Raw genomic sequence first — 18156 nt, forward strand, 5'->3', positions numbered from 1 at the left:
TCAATTTTACAAACCTCCACACTTTCTGGTGAAGCATTTCCATCTGCTGCAGTATCGGTGGGATCATCATCTTCAAATGTTGCACGCTTGTAGTTTGACATCTGAGAGGTTTAGAATAAAAATGATTTTCCTGGTTAAAGGTAAGAAATTTCAGATGCTAGAAATCTACCCGTACAAGCCTCCCTGAACAGGCGCCGGAATGTGGCGACTAGGGGCTTTTCACAGGAACTTCATTTGAAACCTACTTGCGACAATAAGCGATTTTCATTTCATTTTTTCATTTCATCTAATATATGGCTGCATTATTTCATGTATTTCACGCTGTGCGTGATCCAGATGATTATATTTAACTGAGCCATTAGGTTGAGTTGAGACCACATTCTCCTGACTCCCGGAGTCACCGGCAGTACTGGCGAGGCCTCACCCAGGCATCAATTAGTACTGGTCTCCACAAATGGAGACCATGCGCGATGGCAACTCCGAGGGTCTCGTAGGCCATTGGAGCCCTCCAGGTGGACGGGGACAGGGCAGGGTAGTGGCCTGGCACTCTCTTGGCATCCAGGCACTGCCAGTTTGCCAGTGCTAGGGTGTCAGTGGTAGTGGCCGGGTGCCAGGTCAGCAGTGTCAGATTGCCAGTGCCAAAATGCAGCGTCTGAGGGGTGCATTGGCGCATGAAATGGGGACATGAAGGGTGGGCGAGGTTGAAGGAGGGTAGGATAGGACGTCAAGGGGGAGATTCTGAAGGGGGTTAAGCCTGAAAGGGGGGCCCCTGAAGATGGGGGTGGAGCCCTCAGTGACCCCAGAGCAGGGTATGTTCACTTGTGGGGAAGGGGGTGATGCCCCAATTCCCACAAGGATGAATGGATGTGGGGAAGAGTCACCCTCGTGCCTGGGCGGTGGGAGGGGACTCACAATAACTTTTATAAATGGGGGGGCAGGAGGGTGTCCCACAGGAGGTCGAGGGTTGGGAGTGCTGCCCATGTCTGACAGGAATTGAGTTTAATTCCCCACCACAGAAAAAAATTCAAAGTGTGGGATTGACCCAACCCCTAAAGAACTGACTCAGTGTGGGTGAATACAGGTCTGGATCTCACCTATATAGCCAGTGGGAAACACCCCACCAAACCCGTCCAAAATGAAACTTGGGGCGCGATTCTCCGGAAAGATTTCCAAGTGCTGCAGCGAGCAGGAATTACCACGGGTTTCCTGGCGCTCAGCCCTGGGAGGCCGGCAACACTATTCATAAAACAAAGAAAACTACAGCACAGGAACAGGCCCTTTGGCCCTCCAAGCCTATGCCGACCATGCTGCCCGCCTAAACTAAAATCTTCTACACTTCCTGGGTCCGTATCCCTCTATTCCCATCCTATTCATGTATTGTCAAGATGCCCCTTAAATGTCACTATCGTCCCTGCTTCCACCACCTCCTCTGGCAGCGAGATCCAGGCACCCACTACCCTCTGTGTAAAAAACCTGCCTCGCACATCTCCTCTAAACCTTGCCCCTCGCACCTTAAAAGCTATGCCCCCTAGTAACTGACTCCTCTACCCTGGGAAAAAGCCTCTGACTATCCACTCTGTCTATGCCCCTCATAATTTTGTATACCTCTATCAGGTCGCCCCTCAACCTCCGTTGTTCCAGTGAGAACAAACCGAGTTTATTCAACAGCTCTTCATAGCTATTGCCCTCCATACCAGGCAACATCCTGGTAAATCTCTTCTGCACCCTCTCTAAAGCCTCCACATCCTTCTGGTAGTGTGGCGACCAGAATTGAACACTATACTCCAAGTGTGGCCTAACTAAGGTTCTATACACCTCCAACATAACTTGCCAATTCTTATACTCTATGCCCCGGCCAATGAAGGCAAGCATGCCGTATGCCTTCTTGACTACCTTCTCCACCTGTGTTGCCCCTTTCAGTGACCTGTGGAGCTGTACACCTAGATCTCTCTGACTTTCAATACTCTGGAGGGTTCTACCATTCACTGTATATCCCCTACCTTCATTACACCTTCCAAAATGCATTACCTCACATTTGTCCGGATTAACACCATCTCTCCGCTCAAGTCTCCAAACGATCCAAATCCTGCTGTATCCTCTGACAGTCCTCATCGCTATCCGCAATTCCACCAACCTTTGTGTCGTCTGCAAACTTACTAATCAGACCAGTTACATTTTCCTCCAAATCATTTATATATACTACGAACAGCAAAGGTCCCAGCACTGATCCCTGCGGAACACCACTAGTCACAGCCCTCCAATCAGAAAAGCACCCTTCATTGCTACTCTCTGCCTTCTATGACCAAGCCAGTTCTGTATCCAGCTTGCCAGCTCACCCCTGATCCCGTGTGGCTTCACCTTTTGTACCAGTCTGCCATGAGGGACCTTGTCAAAGGTCTTACTGAAGTTCATATAGACAACATCCACTGCCCTACCTGCATCAATCATCTTTGTGACCTCTTCGAAAAACTCTCAAGATAGTGAGACACGACCACCCCTTCACAAAACCATGCTGCCTCTCGCCAATACGTCCATTTGCTTCCAAATGGGAGTAGATCCTGTCTCGAAGAATTCTCTCCAGTAATTTCCCTACCACTGACGTAAGGCTCACCGGCCTGTACTTCCCTGGATTATCCTTGCTACCCTTCTTAAACAAAGGAACAACATTGGCTACTCTCCAGTCCTCCGGGACATCACCTGAAGACAGTGAGGATCCAAAGATTTCTGTCAAGGGCTCAGCAATTTCCTCTCTAGCCTCCCTCAGTATTCTGGGATAGATCAGGCCCTGGGGACTTATCTACCTTAATATTTTTCAAGACTCCCAACACCTCGTCTTTTTGGATCTCAATGTGACCCAGGCTATCTACACACCCTTCTCCAGACTCAACATCCACCAATTTCTTCTCTTCGGTGAATACTGATGCAAAGTATTCATTTAGTACCTCACCCATTTCCTCTGGCTCCACACATAGATTCCCTTGCCTATCCTTCAGTGGGCCAACCCTTTCCCTGGCTACCCTCTTGCTTTTTATTTACGTGTAAAAAGCCTTGGGATTTTCCTTAACCCTATTTGCCAATGACTTTGTGACCCTTTTAGCCCTCCTGACTCCTTGCTTACGTTACTTCCTATTTTCCTTATATTCCACACAGGCTTCATCTGTTCCCAGCCTTCTAGCCCTGACAAATGCCTCCTTTTTCTTTTTGACGAGGCCGACAATGTCTCTCGTTATCCAAGGTTCCCAAAATTTGCCGTATTTATCCTTCTTCCGCACAGGAACATGCCGGTCCTGAATTCCTTCCAACTGACATTTGAAAGCCTCCCACATGTCGGATGTTGATTTACCCTCAAACATCCGCCCCCAATCTAGGTTCTTCAGTTCCCGCCTAATATTTTTATAATTAGCCTTCCCCCAATTTAGCACATTCACCCTAGGACCACTCTTACCCATGTCCACCAGCACTTTAAAACTTACTGAATTGTGGTCACTGTTCCCAATACCAGGTCCAGTACAGCCCCTTCCCTAGTTGGACTATCTACATATTTTAAGAAGCCCTCCTGGATGCTACTTACAAACTCTGCCCCGTCCAAGCCCCTTGCACTAAGTGAGTCCCAGTCAATATTGGGGAAATTGAAGTCTCCCATCACAACAACCCTGTTGTTTGTACTCCTTTCCAAAATCTGTCTACCTATCTGCTCCTCTATCTCCCGCTGGCTGTTGGGAGGCCTGTAGTAAACCCCCAACATTATGACTGATTGAATGGTGGAGTGGACTCGATGGGCCGAATGGCCTTGCTTCCGCTCCTATGTCTTATGGTCTTATGCCGACGGTGGCCACCGGCACTCCAGAGTTCCACCCCTCTGATAAGGTCATGTCTCGGGATCAGCACACGGGACAAGGCGACATGGCTTTGCATGTGCCGTCGACAAGTGAGCCGGGGCCCTCAAGCCCCAGAGGATGCCTGCAGGGGCATCAAAGGCCAAAGGCTTGAGGTAAGCAGCTGGCTGCCTCCACATCAGATGTGCATCCTGAGGAAACACCAAGACTTAGTGGTAGAGCTAGGAGGGCCAAGCACATTGAGTATCACTGAGGGCACTGGGTAGGGGGAAAGGGGTTAGGTAGGGAGTGGAGTTGGGGGCCAGGAAGTTGGAGGGGCGGAGCTCTCGGAAATGGGGTATTCTACAGTACATTAAACAACATTTTTGCACAACCATTATGATGCCTCTGTCACTTTCTTCCACAATGTGGGCTGATCCCCGGACCCTTTACCCGTCTCTCCAGGCAACCTTCCGCTCCCTGTGGCACCCACCCACCCTCTGGCCATCATCGTGTCCTAGGGCTGTGTCCCATCGCCTGAGCGTTCGGATGTTGGCTGCTCTTTGTGTGGTGTTAACTCCCACACAGTGTCCAGGCATCAAGGCGCAATCGGAATGCCAGCCAATGACTCCCAAATGCTACATGGTCCTCATACCCACAGGAACACACTTGGCATGTGTCAAGTGCTCACTTAAGTACGATTGCCAATTCTTTATTTGCAATTGCCTTTATCCACGCAGCCAGAGGCCTCAGCAGTCAGTGGGGGTTGTGTGATTGGCAGGGCAGACGGGCAGGGATAGGGGTTACCCTGGAATGGTTTGGGACCCAAGGGTTGGCACGGGGGTACCGCGAGCGATTGCCCCCCCCCCAGCTACTCCTCAGCCCCTCCCCCCCCCCCCCCCCATGCAGCTGCCCCAGTGCGGAGGGTCCCCCTACCCCACGGCAAGCACTAGGGTGGCAAGGCCAGCGCCCCCAGTGTCTTTGCCAGTGAATAAAGATTGCTACTCCCCTCCTCGGCTCCCCACAGAAGCCCATCCATCAGGTTCACGTTTTTAAAAAGGAGTACTAATCGGTCCCAATGTGAGCACTTGCTGAGGAGGCCAGTAAATGACAGGAGGCCGTTGGATGACAGGTAGCTCTCGTTAATTGTATGGAAATAGGGCTCAAGTGATGATAATTGGTTTGTCACTACGCTACGGCAAGATTCCGAATCCGCTTACGGGAGCAGGCCGGTGGCATCACAAACTGTTTGGCGCCTGGCTCGGTTCCTGTTTTTGGCCTTCCCGCTATTCACCAGCCTCTTTACGCTTGAGCGCGAGTGTAACGAGGACGGAAAATCACGCCCTTTGTCATTTTTTGGGTGAATTTTGTCCACAGTATTCATGAACCATGGTCAAATGCTTTGCAAACAACTGTTGACTAGAATGATTGAATTTAATTGAAAATTCTTGTATTCAACGAAGGGTTTACTTTCAAGTAAGATGCTCAAAATTAAAAGAAAATGTTGGTCATATGCTGCTGGCCAGTCAACATCTGTAGAGAGCAAAGAGAAGTGAACACTTCAAATAGAAGGCTCTTTCAGATCAGAGAACAGGAACGGAAACATGTGCAAAATGCCTGTAACTTGCCTAAAAAAAAAAATGCAGCCAGTTGTTTGATGATATAAAAGATAATCTCAATAAGATAATGGAACAGCATTGAAACAACAAAAGAGCATGGAAAAAGCTAAAACAGCGATTGACCCGGGTTCGATCCCGGCTCTGGGTTACTGTCCGTGTGGAGTTTGCACATTCTCCCAGTGTTTGCGTGGGTTTCACCCCCACAACCCAAAGATGTGCAGAGATTGGCCACCCTAAATTGGAAAAATTTAATAGGGTACTCTAAATTTAAAAATAAATAAATAAATAAAACAGCGAGTGACACACCCAAGAATAATATAGTACAAAAATTATAGAATGGTTACAGCACAGGAGGCCGACATTTGGCTCCCCATGTCCATGCCTGCTCTCTTCGAGCAACTCAGCAAGTCCCACTCCCCCACTTTTTCGCTGTAGCCTTACAAATCTTACCTCTTCAGATAATTATTCAATTCATTTTTCGAAGCCACAATCAATCTTGCCTCCGTCACCCTCTCAGACATTCTAGATCCTAACCATACACTTTGTAAAAAGGTATTTTTATGTCACCACTGGTTCTTTTGCCAACCATTTTAAATCCGTACCCTCCGTGTCTCGATCTTTCTGCTAATGGGGTGTTTCTCCCCATCAACTCTGCAGATCTGTCATGATTTTGACCAGCTCTATCAAATCTTCTCCCAATCTGCTCTTCTCGAAGGAGATGAGTCTTTCTTCACCAATCTATGCAGGTACCTGAAGCCCCTCATCATCATTCTCATAAATCCGTCTTAAACCTGCTCCAATGCCTTTACATTCGTTCTAAAATGTGGTGCCCAGAATTGGGCACAATACTCCAGTTGAAGTCAGTGTTTTATAAAGGTTCACCATAACTTCCTGACTTTTGTAATATATGCCTCTATTTATAAATCCCGCGATTCCATCTGCCTTATTAACCATTTTCTCAACCTGCCCTGCCACCTGTAATGGAGTGTGAGAGTTTGGTGAGCTGAGGGAGTTTGTGAGGAGGGCAGGGAGCTCCTTTGCTTTTTCTAACTTTTTCAACCTGTACGAATTAGTTCTTGTTCGACTACATGGAAAGTTTGGTGAGTATCTGGCAAATGGGCAAGATCTATTCTATTCCTGAAGTTTCAAATGGTACAAGAATGTGTGATAAGATTAATAAATATATAAAAGAAAATAAATAATTGAATAAACTAGATTTAAATTTATTGTCATGTGTACCGAGGTACAGTGAAAAGTATTGTTCTGCGTACAGTCCAGGCAGATCGTTCCATACATGACAAACATAGGACACACAATGTAAATACATAGATGTGGATATTGGGTGAAGCATACTGAGTATAGTGCTACAACAGTTGAGAAGATGCATAGAGAGGTCAGTTCAGCCCATAAGTGATTCATACAGGAGTCTGGTAACAGCAGGAAAGAAGCTGTTTTAGAATCTATTCATGTGTGTTCTCAGGCTTTTGTATCTTCTGCTCGATGGAAGAGCTTGAAAGAGAGAATAATTCAGGTGGAAAGGGCTTTTGATTATGCTGCTCGCTTTCACAAGGCAGCTAGAGGTGTAGACAGAGTCAATGGATAGGAGGTAGGTTCGTGTAATGCACTGGGCTGTGTTCACGACTCTCTGTAGTTTCTTATGGTCTTGGGTCGAGCAGTTGCCATACCAGGCTGTGATGCAGCCAGATAGGATGCTTTCTATGGTGTACCTGTAAAAATTGGTAAGAGTCAATGTGGACATGCCGAATTTCCTTATTTTCCTGAGGAAGTAAAGATGCTCTTGCGCTTTCTTGGTTGTAGTGGCGATGTGGGTGGACCAGGAAGATAGTTAGTGATGTATACACCTAGGAATTAAGAAATTAATCAAAGTACATAAGTATGGAAACAGGTGATATGTCATGGCTGCAGTATGTGGGAGCTCCTGGACATCAGTGTGATCCAAGACAAGCACATCTGCAGTAAGTGTCTGCAGCTTGAGCAGCAACTGAGCGGGAGGCTGAGCTGTGGATACTGCACCACATCAGGGAGGGTGAGAGTTACCTGGATACTTTGGAGAAGGAGGCGGTCTCACCCTTCAGGATAGGGTTTTCTGACTTAGAAGGTAGTAGGGACAGGAGGGTGTGACTGCAGCTGAGGCACGTAAGGGAGCCCAGAGGGCAGGAAGGGAGGGCATAAAGGAATATAGTGGTAGTAGGGGACAATCAGGGGAGGGGGATTGACATTGTTCTCTGCACAAAAGGCAAGAATCCAGATGACTGTGTTGCCTGCCCTGTGCCAGCATTCAAGACAATTGCTCGGAGCTGGGGAGAAACGTACAGTAGGAGGAGGTCCATGTAGGTACCAATGGCACAGGCAAAATGAGGAAGGAAGTTCGGCAGTCAATATCTGGAGTTCAGCAACAAATTAAGAAGCAGAACCCCAAGGGTAATAATTTATGGATTATTATCTGAGCATACCATACTATTGGCATAGAACAATTACGATTAGAGAAATGAAAATTTGGCTCAAAGACTGGGAGATGTAGGGTCTGGCTCGTGGGGTACTGGGGAAAGTAGGATCTGTACCGCTGGGACAGCCTGCAACTGAAATGTGCTGGGGTTAATGTTCCGGTAAACTGCATAACTAGGAAAGTAGAGAGGGTTTTAAACTAAATAATAGGGCTAAACGATCAGATTTGGGAATATATTGTGAATCAAAGACTAGTGACAAGGCAAGAGAGAAAGATACCGATATGGATAATGATAAACAGACTGTGAAATGAAGGATGAGATAGTACAAATCAAAGAGTAAATCAACAGGTCTTGACGGTGCGGTAGCTGACTTCCAGTCACTGGGTGAATGCAGTATTGGTATATTTTAATGACCTTGGTGGCTCATTTAAATATCATTATCTAGATAATGCCCAGCGAGACGTCACAATCTGGATCGAGTTAAATCAGTTAAATTAGCTTAAAAGCCCCCATAACTATGCCAACATTGGATCAAACGGCCACCTGGCATCTACCAGCCTTGCTGAGGAGGCGCCAGTCAGGGGCAGTATAGCACTGCTCCCCACAACCGGGGTCCAGGCGGAGAGGCACTTCGGGGGGGTGTCTCCCAGGCGATCGGAGGCCCCAGATGGTCGGCCTCTGACCAGGCTGGCACCCTGGCACTGCTGGTGCCACACAGGCACCCTGGCACTGTAGCCTGACACCACAGCAGTGTCACCTGGGTGCCACCATGACGCTGTCAGGATACCCAGGCGGCACTGGCAGTTACACTGCCTGGGTGCCAAGCTGGCCTTTTATCCACGCCACGGATCGGACCTGGGGGTGTCCCGAAGCCCCTTATAGATGTGTTAGGGCATGGGAATTTGGCGGGGGGGGGGTTCGAGAGATCAATCTCTTCCTGCACCGAGGTCGAAGCTCCTCTGTGCAAGAAATGACGGCAAGTGCGGCCTGGGGAGGGGGCAGTGGGGGGGGGTTGCCCTGCTGGGGGCTAAAATAGCAACAAAGTGCCATTAGCTAGCAGGAGTCCTGGGGACGACCCCACTAATCCCGCCCAAAACGGACACTGATTTTTTTTTTTAATTAAATCGCACCCGACATCTCTCAAATGGAAGGAGTGTTTAGGGCCCTGGACAATGGTATGTAAATGAACACATTTCATGAATGAACAAGGAAGTACCCAAGAGAAAAAAGCTGCAAGTTGAACGAGAGTGCCCTGTACGAGAAACCCTGTATGAGGATGGGGACTACAGCTGTGATATTGTGTTACCAGTGGCAGCTGATTATCAATCTTCATTCCCTGCTGGAAATTGAGTTTTGTAGACAGAAGAGAGCTCTGTGTACATGGGCACTTCTGTAAGTGCATAAAGCTTTTCTTCCACCTGGGAGCAAGGGCAAGAATATACATATTCCCAAAACATTTTTTTAAAACTCTTAATTGTAATGTGCTCAAAAGATCAAACGGCACTTTATTAATTCCACTTGGCACTGCACTGGAAATGCATTTCAAAACAAAGGGATGTGAAATTGTCGGCTGCCTTTTAGAGTCAGATCAAGACCTAACTCTGGAGTTATCCCAACATTGCTTCATAGCTATAAAGTGGCTTTGTAAAATCCTTACAGTGCAGAAGGAGGCCATTTGGCCCATCGGGTCTCCACCGACCCTCTGAAAGAGCACCCTACCTACGCCCACTCCCCCGCCCTATCCCTGTAACCCCACCTAATCTGCACATCTTTGGACACTAAGGGGGAATTTAGCATGGCCAATCTACCTAATTTGCACACGTTTGGACATGTCACATTAATGAAAAAGTATCACTCAAACTGCATTCCAGCACAGAAACGCTGGGGTCAATTCTTCTGACTGGGAGCCCGGGGATTATCTATATTTTAGGTACAATAATCAATAAAAAGCTTAGAAATTTGTAATTCCAGATCTCTTTTCCGGGGAGTTTCAGGGCTTCCTGAAGGAAGCTGGCATGGGCATCCGACAAGTGGCCAATTTTTGCAGTGGAAATGAGGTTGGAAAGGACATTCCCAACTAACTTTCCTATAGTTTCTCTCCTCATTAGGGATCTAAAGACCTTGCACCAAACACTTTTCGATCAGAGAATCCAGCAGAAACTTGCAATGGTGTGCAGACAAGGTCCTTTTGTTTTTAGAGATGTCAGGATAGGAGTGGCTGGTGTTTTTTACATGCTGATGTCTTTACAGCATCCAGAAGATACTGACACTGACAGCAGCCAATTTTCCTGTCCACTTCTTGGCAGAAGGTCCTGGAATCATAATGCCATAATCCTCCAAATTCAAAGTTGCAAAACCTCAAACAGGTGCAAGGCCATCATGAAAATTGAACTCTATAATTTACAGAAATCCACAGCCATTCTTCATTCCAACAATGTTGCAGCAATTTCTATTCCTTGAACACAATGCACATGATTCAGCAACGGAAGTACATTTTTTCAAAACACTCATTGTTTCCTAGAGTAGACAGAACATATAAGCAAATGAAAACCCAGTGAAAAGTTTATGGGAATAAAACCTACTCACAGTAGGTTCAAGAAGTACTGAGATTGCCACTGTGACTGCACCCGTTTTATGCAGGCACTCACTGCAAACCTGTTTAAAATGATTTGCTTCTGAATAAAGCCAATAACTAGCAAGTCAATTCTGCCTGACAGTGACTGTGTGTGCTTTGAATGCAGTCAGTCTTCTGATAACAAGACTTAATTTCAGATGTACGAATATACAATTCAATGAGTGCAAACTTTTTTGTAAAATATATTTTGAGTGCATTGGAGTATGAAAATTAAGAGTATTACGTTATTTTATTTTGTGTATCATTTTTAAGTAGAAAGCGTTCCTCTACTATTTCTTTCTTTATTAGATGTGTTTTGTTCTAATATTTTGAACTTAATATTTGTCCATGTCCAAATGGAACAAGATCTGGACAATATCCAGGCTTGCGTTGATAAGTGGCAAGTACCATTCTTGCCACACAAGTGCCAGGCAATGACCATCTCGAACAAGTAAGAATCTAACCACGGTCCCTTAACATTCAATAGCATTACCATCAACTGAATCTCAAACTATCAAAATCCTGGAGGTTACCATTGACCAGAAACTGAACTGGACTAGCTATATAAACACTGTGGCTGCAAGCGCAGGTCAGAGGCTGGAATCCTACAGTGATTCACTTCTTGACTCCCCAAAGCATTTCCACCATCTACAAGGCAAAAGTTAGGAGTGTGATGGAATACTTTACACTTGCCGGAATGAGTGTAGCTCCAACAATGCTCAAAAATCTTGATACCATCCAGGACGTAGCAGCCCACCCATAAACATTCACCCTTCCAGCACCAAAGGTCAGTGCCAGCAGTGTGTGTACCATCTACAAAATGCATTGCAGGAACTCACCAAGGCACTTTAAACAGCACCTTCCAAATCTATGACCACCAACATCTAAAAGAACAAGTGAAGCAGATGCACAGGAACACCACCCCCTGGAGGTTCTCATCCATTCTGACTTGGAAATATAGCTTTGTTCCTTCACTGTTGTTGGGTCAAAGTCCTGGAGCTCCCTCCCTAAGAGTACTGTGGATGTGCCTGCATCACATGGATGGCAGCAATTAAAGGCAGCTCACCACCACCTTCTCAAGAGATGGGCAATAAATGCTGGTCTAGACAGCGACACCCACATCCCATGAATAATTTTTTTTTAATGTTTCAAAACAGGGAGAGATTCATTTTGATTGGCCTAGAAATTGACCTCTTATGACTTTCTGGTAAGGTTGTTCTTGGTCAACTATATCATAAAACTTTTATAATTATAGGCTTCAGCAAGTTATTTTTCCACAGGCTTTGCTGGTAAGGATGTTCTGGATGGCACAAATCTTAAATAATAGTAGGGCTTCAGCAAGATGATTAAACTTACAATCTATTTTGAAAGTATTTTTTTGGGCAGGGCACCAGCGAGCTCATAAGAGTATTTAATTTAGTTTCTCACTCTAACAAACATTTATTCTCATGCAGACTTCCACAACTTTGGTCTAGCAAATAGCCAACATAGGCACAAGGGGAATGACCTTCTTCGGTGCCCTATAAACTCCTATGTTTAACCATCCCCTATTTTCCTCCAGTCATAAAACTAAAGAGTTTAGGTTGAAAATTTCTCTGAACAACACACACCTGCATATATATAATACCTTTGAAGTATAAAAACAACCCAAGCCATTGTACCCCTGAGCAATCAGACAGAAATAGATGTCAAGTCAGAGGAGCAATTAAGACGTTAAATGGAAAGTGCAGACAAATTGAAACATTTAAGAGGATTTAAAAAGTCAAGTCTAGAGGGTTTGGGGATGAGGAAGCAGGGGAATTTCTATATTTTGAGTCCAGATAGCTAAAAGCATCGCTGCCAATTGAAGGACACTGGCGAGGGTTACACACAAAAGGCCAGCATCAGAGGAACAAGAGTTTGGGGTAAAAGCAATTGTAGGGCTGGAGGAACGTTCAGAAAAATGGAGGAGCGTGGTCATAAAGGATGAGAACATGAAGTTTGAGATGTCAGGGGACTGGGAACTAATGTAAATCATAAAGGATCTTGAAAGACTTTCTGGTAAGGATGCTCTTGATCAAGTAAGCCAGGCAATTTTTTTTCACAAGCATTCACTGGTAAGATGTCAGGCAAGTAGAATGTAGTGTTGTATTGGGTACAATCAGCAGAATATTGCATGAGCTGGAGTTTATCAATGTGTTGACCTGGACCTGGAAAGATTCATCAACTTCGCTTCCAGTTTCCACCCCTCCATCACTTTCACATGGTCCATCTCAGACACTTCTCTTCCCTTTCTTGATCTTTCTGACTCCCTTTCCGGCAATAGACTATCTACTAAAATCCACTACATGCCCACTGAAACCCACAGCTGTCTGGACTACAGCTCTTCGCACCCTACACCCTGTAAGGACTCCATCCCATTCTCTCAGCTCCTTCTCCTCTGTCGCATTTGTTCTGATGATGAAACTTTCCAAAATGGTGCTTCGAAAATGTGTTCCTTCTTCCTCAACCATGATTTCCCATCCATAGTTGTTGACAGGGCCCTCAACAGTGTGCGGTCCATCGCCCACTTCACTACCCTCGCCCCCTCCCAGAACAAGGTAGAGTCCCCCTTGTTTTCACATTTCACCCCACCAGCCTCCGTATGCAAAGCATAATCCATGCCATTTTCGCCAACTCCAGCATGATGCCGCCACCTCTTCCCTTCACTCCCTCTGTCAGCATTCCGCAGAGGCCGTTCACTCCGAGATAATCTAGTCCACTCCTCCACCATACTCAACACCTCTCCCATCACCCATGGCACCTTCCCATGCAATCGCAGAAGGTGTAACACCTGCCCCTTTACCTCTTCCATGCTTAACATCCCAGGCCCAAAACACTCATTCCAGGTTAAGCAGCGTTTAACTTGCACCTCTTTCAATCTGGTCGAATGCTTTCGCTGCTCCCAATGTGGTCTCCTGTATATCGGAGAGACGAAATGCAGGCTGGGTGATCGCTTTGCTGAGCACCTTTGGTCTGTGCGCATTCAGGACCCTGACCTTCCCGTTGCTTGCCATTTTAACACAAGACACTGTTCCCATGCCCACATGTCTGTCCTTGGCCTGCTGCAAAGTTCCAGTGAAGCTCAACGCAAACTGCAATCTTCTGGTTAGGCAAGCTACAGCCTTCTAGTCTCAACATCGAATTCAACAACTTCAGATGATTAGCTCTACCCATTTGTTTTCATCCAATATCATTTCAACTGTCTTTTACCATTTCTTTTTTTCTTGATAACATATTTAACCCCCCTCCATCTTAACCACTTTTCCTAACCCTTTCTCCCCTTTGCTTCCCCCTTCCCCTCCCCAACATCTACACCTGTCACAGTTTACCCTCTTGATGTTAGTTTCTCTGCTGTTTGGCCTTTCACACCTTTTGTTCTCTCTGGGGACTGTCATTAGCATTCTTTTCCCGTGGATTCTGTGGCTATTAGCACCCCGTTTCCCTGTGGTTCTTTGGCTATGACTCATCTTTCATTCTCACTCCATAGTATAAATATTTCCCACATTCCCCATCTTATAGCTTTGTCAAAGTGTCATCTGGACTCAAAACGATAGCTCTTTTCTCCCCGACAGATGCTGCCAGACCTGCTGAGATTTTCCAGCATTTTCTCTTTGGTTTCAGATTCAGCATCCGCAGTAATTTGCTTTTATCAAAGTGTTCTTTTAAGTGAGAAAATATGCAGTTGAATTCAAGTGGCATCAACCGTACAATATTAGACGTGTCTCCTGTCCTAGATGATAGGATAACTTTGCATTTATGCAATGCACCATCAAATAAATGAGTTAAGCAAATTTTCTCAATTAGTAGGTCTAGCAGTTTCACTGTGCGGAAACAAGAATGATAAAAATAATTTTGCAAAAGATTAAATATGCTCCTCACTACTGTGTTCTGCAAAACACAAGAGGATAACAACACCGTGCATGTCACATTTCAATAAATTTCCTGCAAACGTTGCATGGTAACAAAAGGCACAATAGAGCGCGATAGATTCTTGATTAACAAGGGGGTGAAAGGTTATCAGGGGTCGACAGGAATGTGGGGTTGAGGTTACAATCAGATCAGCCATGATCTTATTGAATGCCAGAGCAGGCTCAAGTGGCCCAGTGGCCTACTCCTGCTCATAATTCATATGTTTGAATGTAGCGTTTTTATTATGCAAGATTCAGGAGCAATAAAAAAATTAGTTATCAAATAAACAAGACCCCCACCACGCACAACAACAAAAAATGTGTTACTGTACAGAAAAGCACTTAATGGCTTTAGGCCATTTTTTTTAAATCCCAACCATTACTAGTAATTTGCTAATTTGAGTTCTTTAGAGCTGAAAATGTCCTTTGGCACATTAAGCTTAAATTTTGTATGTCTGTAATTGCCTCCAGCCCTACAACCGGGCAAGCTTAGAGATAGAAACTGGGCGGCATGGACAAGCTGGGCCAAAGGGCCTGTTTCCATGCTGTAAACATCTTTGCCTCCATGAACTCTGAGATCTCTGTGCTCCTCTCCTTCTGGCCACTTCAGAATCCCCAATTTTAGTTGTTCCATTATTGACGATGGTGCCTTTAGCCGCCAAGGCCCTAGGATCTTGAATTCTCTCCTAAAATCTCTCTCTTTCTTGCTTGAAGATGTTCCTTAAAACTTACCTCTTTGGCCAAGCTTGTGCTCGTCTACGCTGGCATCTCCTTATGTGGCTGTGTCCGGCTGTTCAATAATCCTCCGATAGAACAACTATATAACTATATAGATAGAGGTGCTATATAAATGCAAGTTGTAGTAGCTGTTGTTGAATGCTTTAACGGATCAAACATATCTAACTCCATTTTCCAAAATGTAAATGTTACGCGGCTCGGCAGAATGTTATGTCCATGGAGACAGCTGGATTATTGCGGGGTTGAATTTTTTTAGCTAACGTTTTACTTGAGGATCTACAATGAAATTTTAAAAGATTTTTATTCGCACTTCAGTAAGATGTTACGTTTACACCTTTGAGATTAAAACATCAACCCACGCGTGTTATTAAATGAAACATCACCTCCCCCCGACAAAATTAAAAGCGCAATAACGTGGTATTTGACATTCGCAAACAAAACTGATGCGTTTTTTAAACTTTCAAATGGTCGGTGGCGGCAGCAGAGATCAGAGACCGAATCCGATTTGGAATTTCAAAGCATGGCATCTGTGCACGGGATCGAAATATTAATGAAGCAATCAGAACGATTAAAAGTTGATTACCATAAGCGGTGCTCCAAAACTTTCCTCTGAAGGCAGCTGCATCCGGAACACTGAGCGGCGGGGCCAAGACCGATTGACACCACACAGCTGCTAATTAGCCCTTCCCGCCGTCTTCATCGCTGCCTGGCTTCACAGCGAGCGCTCTGCGAGATGGTGGAGATTTCTGACCATGCAATCATCCAGAAAGACGAGTCCCTTTTCTCCACCACACCGGGTTCTCCCGGGGAAAAAAATGAAAGACAACCCACCAGGACTGTGTGTGTGTGAGAGAGGGAGTTCGGCCAATCATCTGCTGATGCCAACAGTAGATCACACGCCTCCAGACACTAACTGCATTCCATAAACATCCTTCCTGTTATCGCAAATTTACACGGGGGGGGGGGGGTTGGTTGCTGTTGGAATTAACCTATACAATCTGCACCCAGCGCACCGCCATCAAATGCTTAAGGATACATTCGCATGTTGCAGCTGTCCCCCCGATTGGGTGGGTGTGTGTACACCGAAAACACATCCACAAAATAAAGCACTGAGCCTTTAAAGCAGCGGACAGAAAGCAGGCAACACAATGCTTCTCTGCCCAGATTTGTTACTCTATAGAATTTGACACAATTCGGAGAATTTTAAGATTGATACGAATGTGGCGGCTCAGTCGCTACTGGTGGCGTCGGGGGCATTTTTATTGTTTCGTCCTCGATCGAAACTCGCGGCTGCTTCCCCGCCCCCCCCCCCCCCCCGTGTGGTGGTGTTGGGGGAAGAGAGACGAAAATTCATGGAATGTGTTGCATGATCCGCTACTGGGGATACATGTGAGGATATAAACACACAGGAAAATAAATATGTCTAAAATGCAAGCAAATTGACGGCAGCAACCCTGGCCAGCTCATCGTTCGGAACTCCCGGGGAATGGTATAACGTGGTCCCATTCTCTAGTTATTGCCGAGGAGAGTCAATCGGGGAGACAAGGGCTGGAATCCATCTGACGGTCTTCCTGGCTTTCCTGAAGACTGTCGCTGCATACGCTAAATTGTCCCTTAATTTGGGGGGGGAAATGAATTGGGTACTTTAAATTTATTTTTTTAAATATCCTCAAAGACACCCTGCTCCTTTTTGTTTGATTTTTTTTGAAAACTTAGACAAATAACAATCTGCTGTTCGTGTGAAAGCTCGACCCTCATTGCGATGCTGTGCTTTCATAATCTTATATAAAGGTGGCCAGTTACCAGTTAATGTAGAAGAGTGAATGTTACCAATGACAAGTAGGAGCTGATCGTTACACTTACCGTCATGAAGTGAGTAAGGAACCCCGATCGCAACATGTTGTTAATCTTGCCCCCGGATACTGACAGGAGGAAAAATCAACACATTCCTCGCACCCAGTTAACTGTTTGGAATTAAGTCGCACTGGTCCCAAAATATTGTGTGGGTTTGGTTTGGCAAAATGCCTTGCATTAACTTAAAGCAAACAACAGTAGGAGAGGAAACCCCTCCCTTTTCCCGATTCCTCAGACTATTCATATGACATAGCACCCTGCAAACTATTTCTCCACTTAAAGAGATGATGCCCTCAGCAGAGAGAAGTGCTATTGGTAAATTCGACCACGACGTAAGTTAAACATTCAAAAAATCTACGTCAACCTTTGGAGACTGTGCGCATTAACATTACCCAACCTTAGGAGGTAAAATTAACATTTAACATTTTATTGTATTATCCCTTTGTGAACTTTATAAGGGAAATGTTTATTTTTAGTGAGTTAAAGGCTCTGTTAACAAATAAATAAATGTCGTGCCATTCTGATGCATTAATACTACCAACAGGCATTTTTTGCAACCATATCGTTTGTGAGCTTATGAAGGAGCAGGTGATTATGAAACCTAGACCATTCGCAATACCAAGTGTATAGTCCTATTTGGCCAATGCCCAATTCAGTCCATGCAAGGAATGAAAAATAGCAAACCAGCCAGGGAGTTTTTCCCTCCACCATGCACGTTGATTAGTATTTTTGAAAACTGCCTGAATTATGACAGTACACACATGTCTCAATGCTCACTGGTCCTAGTGTGATGTACTGGCACCAAATCAAATAGTAAAATGTTATTCAGCATTCTGAAAGAAAAAAATCCCACTTTTCATGCATGCATTAGTACAAAATTTGATAAGTTTCATGCTGAATGGGCTGTATCCAAAAAATCCCAATGAGTGAAATCTCATGGGATCGACCCATAAATTTGTGTTCATAGAATCATAGAGTTTACAGTGCAGAAGGAGCCCATCGAAAGGGCACCCTACAGAAGCCCACACCTCCACCCTATCCCAGCAACCCCAGCTAACCTTTTTTGGACACTATGGGCAATTTATCATGGCCAATCCACCGATCCTGCACATCTTTGGA

The 18156-nt window shown here is 45.4% G+C and overlaps 1 protein-coding gene across 3 annotated transcripts in view; it reads right to left on the reverse strand.

The window, feature by feature from the left end:
• LOC140389753 (endothelin-converting enzyme 2-like) overlaps positions 1-18156 on the reverse strand; it is a 312668-nt gene that overhangs the window by 167761 nt on the left and 126751 nt on the right. The window contains exons 1-2 of one of the 3 annotated variants that reach the window (XM_072474235.1): positions 17047-17250; positions 15-101 (exon numbers count right to left, since the gene is read on the reverse strand). In XM_072474235.1, coding sequence (XP_072330336.1) covers positions 15-101; positions 17047-17082 — 123 coding nt within the window. In that variant the 5' untranslated portion in view covers positions 17083-17250. Of the gene's footprint in view, positions 1-14; positions 102-15766; positions 16073-17046; positions 17251-18156 lie in introns of those variants that run through there. The other 2 variants (XM_072474233.1, XM_072474236.1) reach the window with 2 other exon arrangements.

Source organism: Scyliorhinus torazame, chromosome 14, assembly GCF_047496885.1.
Source record: "Scyliorhinus torazame isolate Kashiwa2021f chromosome 14, sScyTor2.1, whole genome shotgun sequence".
Taxonomy (NCBI): Eukaryota; Metazoa; Chordata; class Chondrichthyes; order Carcharhiniformes; family Scyliorhinidae; genus Scyliorhinus; species Scyliorhinus torazame.